The 10138-nt window shown below is 40.1% G+C and overlaps 1 protein-coding gene across 1 annotated transcript; it reads left to right on the forward strand.

The window, feature by feature from the left end:
• The first annotated feature begins 7400 nt into the window (after positions 1-7400).
• On the forward strand, positions 7401-8330 carry LOC102227275 (gonadotropin-releasing hormone receptor-like). The gene has a single exon (XM_005805640.1). The coding sequence runs from the start codon at positions 7401-7403 to the stop codon at positions 8328-8330; it is 930 nt and encodes a 309-aa protein (XP_005805697.1).
• Positions 8331-10138: the final 1808 nt, after the last annotated feature.

Genomic DNA, 10138 nt, shown 5'->3' on the forward strand with positions numbered 1-10138 from the left:
AAATCCAAAATAGAAGAAAAGTGACAAAACCTGAAAGGTGCATTTCACAGATGCTCTCCATCAAATCTGATTGATTGCGAAGATTGAACTGGAAAAATTGCAGTTACTAGAAGTCAGAAGAGGTCCACGTCATATTATATCCTCTCAAAAGAGAGGGAGGAAATAAGTATGACGCAAAATTCATAAATAAAGTGGTAGATATCACCTCTTCATGGTTTAACAAACGATCAACATCGCAAAATAAGGATGATGCCAAGGTTCTCTCGTTAGCCCCACCAAAAGAAATAATCCTTTTCTATTAAACCTCTCTAAGGTCTTAATTTAAAAACAGCTATAGGGCAACAAAAGATTAATTATGCATAATTTTAACGTAGAAAATGTTCTGCCCCCCAACAAAGAAAAGAAAAAAGAGCAAATTTCCTTTACAAGTCAAACCCTTGTCTTAACGGACCACAAAATCCACCTCAAGCACCTTTGTCTAGCCACTATTATAGCTGAAACTGCCACAATTCCTCAGAAATGTCAAATTTCATTGACAGTAACCATAAAATTTTATTCCTTTAGTACATTTTGCCAACATTTTTCTGTTTAAAAAAAAAAAGTCTGTTAGCTTTAGACAGCTTACACAATGTTCCAGTGTATAAAAAAGGAGTATAAATGCTTCTGGTATTAGTTTGTACTTTAAAATAAAAATAACGAAACAGTCAAAATCTCGCCTAATCATCTACAATTTAAACTATTTGGAAATTAGGAGAGTAATTTGACATCACGTTAAATTGCATTTATGCAATAAGCAGATTGCCGTCATATCAAATACATTATCCCCCACATCACAATTTTCTATATGTAATCCTGAGCAGCTGAACAGCTTAAGCAACAATCAGTTCAAAAAGAAATTTCAAAGCCTGTTGATTATAAGCTCTGTACGTCTCTGACCTAAACAGCTCCACAAAAATCATTTTGTTTCTCAAAATATGTCTTGGCATCCCACAGTAGTTAAATGTTCAAATGTCCCAACATCAGTCAAAAAAATTGAATTAAAAAGTCCACAATCAGCCTAAACTATGTTTTTTCTCTCTCTACTTTTCTCTCCCATAATTCACTTGCCAGCTTTCTTTACCGAGACTAAACCTTTTATTCAGTCACACAGTTCTGCTTACAAACTGAAAGTTGACTGGAGTTTTTCAAAGTCACATTGGCTGTTATCCCAGTTAGAGACCAAACCGTACCTTGGACTTCAACTCTGTTTTCCCTAATTATGTCTGAGAAAGCCAGACATAATTAACAAAGCAGGTTGAAAATGTAGCTGCAGAGAAAGTTTGTGGATGTAATGATTAAGGATAGAATATTAATGTGACCGTATTAAGCCATTCAAGGGATCCCGCAGGGCTCGATTCTTGGGCCTTTGCTAAGTTTTTGCAAGTTCTGCCCCTCAGTTCCATTCCTTACCCTCTGCAACAAAACAATGGGGTCAAATACCTGCAAAGACGAACCCCACTCTGATTTATAGCCATATAATCAATCGCAAATCAAGCCAGTGTGACCCTCACATGCGAGCTTTCAAAGACCTGGCAGGTTCATGGAGTGAAAATGTGCATACTCCCCTCTATCTACAGATTTTTCTGTTTCATATGTTTTATTTGTACTCCTTTTTATGCTATTTTTAAATTCGCTTTATTAAAAAGAAGCTGGTTGTGCTCGACGGAGGACAGAGATGGAGTGAGAGAGAGGCAGACGATTTGCTGTGGTCACTGCACAAAAGGGAACAGCCAACAAAAACCAGACAAAGCATTTTTCTTGCAGGACTAAAGAGTGGGAACACCAGCAGACGTAGTCTTGCGCTGTTGAGATTTGACTGATCTCATAAAGAGCTCTTGGGTCACATCTCGGTTTTAGTCCGGAAAGAAAACGAAGTGATCAAAAGGAATAACTCCACACATCACTTTCTGCGCTCGGTGCCGAGAATCAGCCGAGGCCCCCGGAGGTTTTATCTGTCATCTCTCGTAACAGCACAACCCGTTTATATAAGCTCACTGGCAGAACAGACAAACTAAAAATGTGGGCTAATTGCTCTGGCATTTATGAAGCCTCTTCATTCACCTGAGCAAAGAGAGCTAAATCAGCATCCAGCTACTCCGGTTTTTGTTCAGTGGATTCACAATAGCTCGTTAAAGGATCCACGCGAGTCACACCAGGTGAGCACACCCCACTCTGAAAATGCCACCAACAAAGAGCCGATGCGAAAACATTAGCGTCGCTTCAAATTCCACCCTAAGATACAGAGTGTATTTGTTTTCCATAATGCAGTTTTCAAGAAAGACAATAATTAACGTAAGGTATATGTTTTGTGTTTTAATTTTCATTTCTGTCAACTCCAAATTGAGCTGAACACTTATTGATAGTTTTTGGGTCTCGATGAATGTGGTTGATTTACCTCGGAACAGGTTTGGGTTGTTTTTGTTATTAACCAAATGAGCCGTAATGTTTTCAAATATGTGTATTCCAGAGATTCCCGTGCAAGGTCTCGTTTTCCATCAAAACATTGGTGGGATGTTGTAACTCAAGTCTCCAGCCGTTACTCACAATTCGAGAAAAAGTTATTGATGGAACCACAAGTTTCATCTCCAGATCATTACAGGACAATGACCTGATCCACACCGGCATGTCTGCCTCTGAATTACTTTTAGTTTGTCTCTTAATTACATCATTATTACAACATTTGATAACTGTTTCGTGTTTATATTTAAGCGCTTAAGAGCGACAGAAGCCCAAAAGCAAAAAGAACTCTGAAAGGGAGCAAACACTTCTTTTCTCCCCACCACTCTGAGTCTCTGACACACAAATCATTTTTTTTGTCCAATTTCATTTGTGAAGGAAACGAATGAATCATTTTCCTTCCACTTCACCATTTTTATGTTGGTCTACCATATAAAAACCTCAATAAAACACGCTGAGGTATGCGGTTGGAGAGGGGCAAAATGTGAAAAAGTTCCAATACTTCTATACAAACCACTCTACAGTATATGCACCATAAAGTTTCAATCCCACGTGAACGTGCACCGCCTATCCACGTCAATACTTTCCCACCACCAGCCCACACACCCCACCCACCAAACAACAAGCAGAGACACACATTAAAACTGGAAACACGCCATGCATCCTTTCAGGTGATCCAAACAATCAGTCAGAGAAGCTGGGGTCCCAGTAGTTGACCTTGTTGGACTCCCTCCCCCCCCCCGGGGATCCAGCGGTACTATTATTGCTTTCACTTGTGCTGGTGCTGGAAGTGGCAGCAGAGGGTAGGTGGGGGCGGAAGGGGGTAGATTGATAACAAACGCCTTCAACTCCCGATTGTGCAACAATTCTGCTCCCTGGGAATCTGCTCCATCATCCTGGATATTATCTGCCCTTGCGATCACTGTTTAGGAAAATACACAAGACTGGCCGCGCAACCCTTATCCTGGCGAATAAAGCAAACAAATAAATAAAGCAGCCCAGCCAAAGAGGGAAGGTAATGTGGAGCAGTCGCTACTTACCCGAACGTGGGTTTATGTGGCTCCACTACCTCTCCTTGTTTTCGCAGGCTTCAGGAAAAAATAAATAAATAAATAAACACCTTATTTATGCATAAAGGTAACCCTCATCCGACTGGTTTTGTCCACGCAGCTCCGGTAAAGGGAATTAGCTCAGATATCAGCGATGTTTCGCAGCTCCACTCGAGAGACAGCCTCAGCTGAAAAGAGCCAGCAACTGAGTTCCCGTAAGAGAGAAGAGAAGAGAAGAGAAGAGAAGAGAAGAGAAGAGAAGAGAAGGCAACACTCCTTTTTTTTTCCTCCCCTCTGTCTCTTTCTCTCTTCCCCTCCAGAGCCGAGCTCTGCTGGTGTTTCCCCACCACCACCACCTCACGCGTTATCCCGTCCACTCTCCCGACAAAAAAAAAAAAAAAAAAAAAAAAACCTTTAAAGAGTTCCCGTTTCGAAGAAGGTCGGCACACGTCGCTTCATATCCGCCACTTAGCATTAACACGCAGCTTTCAGTTTGCGCACCAGCTACTGAACAACAACTAGCAGCGGCAGCAGCGGCGGCGGTGCAACGCGGCTGGCAGGCAGGCAGGCTGGGTGGGCTGAGTCCCGCTTCCTGCCGCGCGAGGCCCAGAAATCCACAGAAAAGGTCTTCACGCGCTTCTTTTAAAAATATAAGTGACAAGCGAGTTTCATATTGCAACAACCAGAACATCAACATCCTACTTTTTTTTTTTTTTTTTTTTTTTCTCTCGAGCTGAAGCATGTGATGGCAACATGGTGTGTGTTTTTAAAGGGGCATCGCAGGCGGGTGGGTGAGTCTATCATCGGACCCTATAGGTTTCCTTCTTTAGTTTCTGGGAAGGATGCGCCGTGTCAATAATTGGAAATGTTTTGTTTATTGTTTTTTATTATTATTATTATTTGGTATGAAGAAGCTCAGCGGCATCAGCGTGTCTCAAACAGAAATGAAAGCCAACTTTACATCAGCTTAGACCCCGAAAACCTACAAGCGTGGGGGTCCCCCGGTGAGCCTATTCAGGGTAGATCAGTGCATCAGATCCATATACAAACAGGTGCATATAAATATATAAATAAAAAGTTATTTTTGTTCCAATATTTCAATTCAAAGAGGGGAACTAGAAAACATAGCAATATTAAAACGTTTTTCGTTCCAGTCATAGAGACCAGATGTGAGGTTTTAGAAATGACTGGTATCCTCCATGACTTGACATCACAAAAGGTCAACACTAAATAACCTGGATGATTACACGATTTTCTCACAAGACAGAGCTTGGATCTGGGAGATACATCAATCCCAACCTCAGTGCATTTTTGCTGTAAACCAGTGCCATCGATAACAATAGATTTCCCAAGCATTTTAGGAACTCGTTAACGAATGAACACCAGCACACCATGTGAGCTTCTGGTTTACCGAGACCATCAGCGGCGCTAACAGACAGCTCCTCACTACAATTTTCACTATGACTTATTCGTGTAGCAAAGTGAGTTTTACATTGTTTGTCAAGACACAAAGCAAGAAAACTACACAGGCCTATATTTGAATGAGTGCAACTGTAGGAAACCGCACTGCAGTTTTTTTTGTTTTTTTTTTACATTTGTATTTATCAGTTGTTTAAAGAAAGATACAGACTTCAAAAATCAATCTGCGATTTGTCTTTTGAATTTGCAACTGAGATCCAAGCAGCCAAAGTGAGCATCCTTCATAAGACGACTGGACTCACTAGGAGAAAGCGAGGAGCTCCCTCATCTGGAGATGCTGCTTCCTAAAGAAGACGATTCAGAATCAATTCAGCCTATAACTGGAGGATAGTCTAGTAATCTTGGTGTTTGTCGCTTGGAATTTAGGTAAGAGGAAATAATGGAGGGTTTTCTTCAAGCTTTTATTTATGTATGCTATTGTAGAATATGATCTATAAATATGGCGGCTTATGAGAATTTGTCTTGGTGAAATTAAAATAAATCATATATTTGATTTGTGTCCTTTCTGTAATGCTGTGTCACAATCCTAAATAACATCAACAGTAAGCTATTTACTAGCCTCCACAAAGGTAAGAAATAATCATAAGAGTCAGAGCCATCTTTTATTTTCATTAGTCAGTCATTAAAAATGTACTCCTTCCATCAGTCAGTGACTTCTTCTACAGTGGCTGAATAGCAAACTATGTATTTAATAATGGCTTTCCAGATTAACATTTTTATTAAAGTGTACGTGGCAGCATAGCAGTTTCAGACCAAATTAAATATTTCAACAGATACTTAGAAAATGTCATGTGTAACTTCTGCTTCAGATTAGCAATGTAAAAGGAAGTACATATTTCCCATTTGTCAGTAAATGTTTAAGTCGGAGAAAATGAAAAATATTGAATAGTGTCAAGGAATTATCAATTTTTAGGATGCTATTTTGTTGATTCAGCTTTGCCAAATAGGCTATCTGGATTTTGAATCTTTTTGCCTAAATGCACAAAACTCTGAACATTTTCTCTGCGTTTCAATTTTTACATTAACACCCAAAATGAATTTTTGATTGCAGCCCTAGAAACAATTTGTGCAGCAACCTGGTGGCTGTTGGCATTTCCGTCAATACAATCCATCAAATGTTTGGTAGGGGGGGAAAAAAGACACTAAAGCATGATACAAAGTAACAGATACTTTAGTTTATCATTGTAGTATCAAGTTTTTATAACAGTCCATTGTTTAAATCTGTGGTAAAATGATTACAACTTCCTCCACTGTCCAGGCTCATTGTGCAACACACACAGATTACCAACTTGCTGCCAGTGTGGAGCTTTTCCTTAGTTACAGGCGCTCTCTGGGATTCACAATCAAGCTGAATCAGGATGCAGGGCTTGGTTAAAGAAAACGAAGACTAACAAGACAGTACCAAACGCAAAAAGAGACAAGCTGGAACATGACCTGGTCCTGCGCCAACACCAAGGGTCCAGAAGCCCCTGTCCCATTAAAGTGCTTCCTCCGTTTGTTCACAACAGCACACACAAGGGAACGTGCGGTAAAACTGCCATTCTCTTTTATTCAGTAAAACTTACAAGCTCACAGGACAACTTATTGTCTGTTCAAGCTATTATATCGTAGTGGAAGTGTGTGTTGTATTCCTATAGGAAGCATAGAATGTTTCATGTTTCTACTTAAAATGAACAGGTTCTTTCAATTTGAAAAGGTCCACAAATTTAGGAAGAATTACCTGCTTCTACTAAGCTGAATCCATCCATTTCTAAAACCTGCTTTATCCAGGCAGACTGGTGGAGGGGCTAGTTTCTATCCCAAATGGTCCATGGGTGGGAGGTGGGATACAACCAGAACAGGCGGCATCTGTATCACAGGGCAATACAGAATACATGTTCAATTTTTGATAGGTTAAAAGTGTAATATATATATATATATATATATATATATATATATATATATATATATATATATATAGGGGATGTTTTGTCATGTAAAGTATTATGTCACTTTTACGAGAAATGTCAAGGTAGCAGAAAATGTCAAGTGCTATAAACAAGTTTTTTTTTTAAAGACTAGTTAGTTGAAAAAACATGTTGCTCTCTAAAGTCAGACATTGGTCTCTAGATGAAGTGTTGAAAAGCTCAGAGGTAAGACTTTAATTACTCCCAGCCTTCTGGTGTTTCCAACTGCCTCTTGTTTCCCTGCCTTCATAATCAACACAGCCAATCACCAACCTAGATTCCTGCCCTCTTTGAGAACTGGATAACAAGGTTGTGACGAAATTAATTTCATGACTTTGCTTCTTGCAGGAAAGATAGTTCATCGCCTCGTTTCTTTGAGAAGAGCACAGACAAAAAGATAGATTTTGTTGGATCCGGCACACTTTGAGCAATGTCTCACCTTTCTGTCGACCTCCTGGGCCTGAGACTGTTTGTTTCATGCGTAGGACTTGTGGGTAACATCTTCCTCATCCTTTTCATCTTCCAGACCCGGGTGTCCCACATAAAATCCTTTGAGCTCTTTCTACTGGGACTCGCTTCATTCAACCTAGAGGAAATTGTCAGCATAAACGTCTATCATGTTATCATACTTGACACTGTTTTCACCACTACCGGTGCCTGGTGGTGTCGGTTGCTTAAGTTCATGACTACCTTTGGTGAAATAGCCAGCATCCTCTTCACCGTCGTCATCTGCATCTTCCGCTACCAGAAGCTGAGAGACGTCGACCACAGGGGCAGCCTCCCGATTTGCCTGGACAGCATCGCATCTGCGTGGACGATGAGTGGAGTTTGCGTGACGCTCTCCGCCCTCCTCAGTCTCCCGATGTTTGCCATTGCTTTTCGAGGATCCGTGGAAAACGTGACGGAAAACAGAGAAGGCTGCCCTACGGATTTCTTTCAGTGTGGTGAGAATTACTGTCCCATCCTCAACTGTGTGTACAAATACCTCATCATGCTGCTGTGCCACCTGCTGCCCTTGATTATTGTCACGGTTACCAGCTGCTTGACCATTGTAGTGCTCCTGGGCCGAACAAATACCGTGACACCGGCCAATGATATCATATCCCCCGATCACCACCCTGGGAAGAGTCACGGTTTCTATCGAAGTACGGTGGCTGTGGTAGCAGCCATGGGATTGTTTCAGGTAGACTGGACTCTCTACCTAATCCTTCAGTGGACTTTTAGCCCAAGTGACTGTCCTATTTGGGTTGAAATTGAGTTCTTTATCTCAGCTTCCTACATGTCTATCAGTCCATATGTGTATGGCATAGGGGGCCACTTGTTTTCTCTTGAGAACTGCAAACATTTGCTTAAGCGTTAAATAAGGTTCTCTCTGAAGTGCTTAATCTTTTTTATTATTATTATTATTATTATGAAATGGTAGTGAGCAAATTAGTATTTGCAGCAGCTCAGTAAAAGCTTTAACCTTCAACTTTGAACCATTAATCCAATAAGTGGATAATGAGATAGATTTACATTTACTGCTGAATTATGCCCCTGCTTGAGGAAAATATTTTCTCTGATTTGTTAGAAAGATTCCAGCTCCTATGTACTGTATTAAATTTAGTCTAAACTGAGGAGCCTTTCCAAACAGCCCAGCAGGTGGATGTGGTGCAGTTTACCTTAAATGAACTGTGTCTGCCTCTCGCTGGAAGATGCTAATTCAAACAGTGCCTGCTCTTTTAGTGCAGCGCTCAATACGGTGCAGAGGCTTTCAGTGCTGTGAACAGAACATTGTGACCTTAGCGTAAATGGAGAGAAGCAAATCCTGACATACAAACACCCAGCATCAAACAGCTGGAGACAGCTTGGATGTTTCTGCACATTACTGACTCTTCAGTGCAAATAGCGATAATGTTTTCATCTAACGGTTCCCTGAAAGCATCAGAGATTAGACTCATTTTGGTGAAATTTGCTCCACATAAATGTCCCAGCAGCCCAGTTAACCTGGTCATAACTTTACCCATGCAAGTCACACCAAAACCCAGATATCAAGACATTATCAATTTTGTTTATTCTGTACTGTTGTGTAATCCCCTGTATATTAAACATGTACAAATGACTAAAAATGCAACTTGTGTTTGATTTTAGTGACTGGATTTACATGCAATGAACTAAATCTTTGTAAGCCTGTTCGGCTCCTTTACTCCCAGAATCACAAACCTCTGTGTATATCAACATGGGTGCTTTGTGATATCAGTAACTTGCATTACATTTTTCTGGCTTTCACTTAAACAAGAGGTATTATGCAAAATTGACTCTTTGAGTTTTATATAATGTTATTCCCTCATCAAAAACATCCTGGAGTGTTGCATTTCCAGTGGCAACCATTTGGTGGCACCTACACACTTGATCTTACAACGGACCGCCTATTTACCCACAGCTCCACCTTGGAGTTGCAGCTTCCCCACTCAAATCCTTCAGATTAGCAGCAGCAATAGCAAACACCTAGTGGAACTGCACGTCTGCTGAGCTCATCATACAAACTACTTTTCAGTCCAACACTCCAGTCCAACAAATTACACAATGAGAAGCATTGTTGTGATGAGTGTCTGAAAGAACGGATTCTTAAAGAGACAGAGGCCCAATTTCAAGGCGTTAAATTGCAAAGTCAAATTTCTTATAAGCTATGTTTGATATACAGCATTGTTATAATAACTGAAGATGACATAGTTATTTGATCGTGCTATAAAATTGAACAATGTGCCAGGAAAATGCACAATACTCTCCCCTCCCTTTAATTTCAATTAACCTTGAAAAAAAGAAAATAAACCTTGAAAAAAAACATTTATGTATAGGCTATTTCTCTTTACTGCATTCACACCCAGCCTACATTTATGTATGGGACACATATAAGTTTGAACATGGACTGAATCTGGGATATGAGTAGCGTCCCAGATTAAACCAAAATAGAACAAAGTGATCTTATAGGTAATATTTAGTGGAGTAAACTATAAGTAAACTATAAGTAATATATAAAAAATGACCTTTAAGTCATTGATTGTTTTCCCGTGGTTCTACAAATTAGCACGTTCATTACAAAACACTTTCATTAGATGGCACCATTTTGTACCTGCTAAAAGTCTGCATGAAGCAAGAGTTGCATTATTTTAGATTAAGAGATAAAGT

Source organism: Xiphophorus maculatus, chromosome 15 (assembly GCF_002775205.1).
Source record: "Xiphophorus maculatus strain JP 163 A chromosome 15, X_maculatus-5.0-male, whole genome shotgun sequence".
In the NCBI taxonomy this organism is placed as follows: domain Eukaryota; kingdom Metazoa; phylum Chordata; class Actinopteri; order Cyprinodontiformes; family Poeciliidae; genus Xiphophorus; species Xiphophorus maculatus.

Bases quoted from the DNA above. Each gene is read 5' to 3' on its own strand.
- LOC102227275 (XM_005805640.1), top strand. From the start codon at position 7,401: ATGTCTCACCTTTCTGTCGACCTCCTGGGCCTGAGACTGTTTGTTTCA.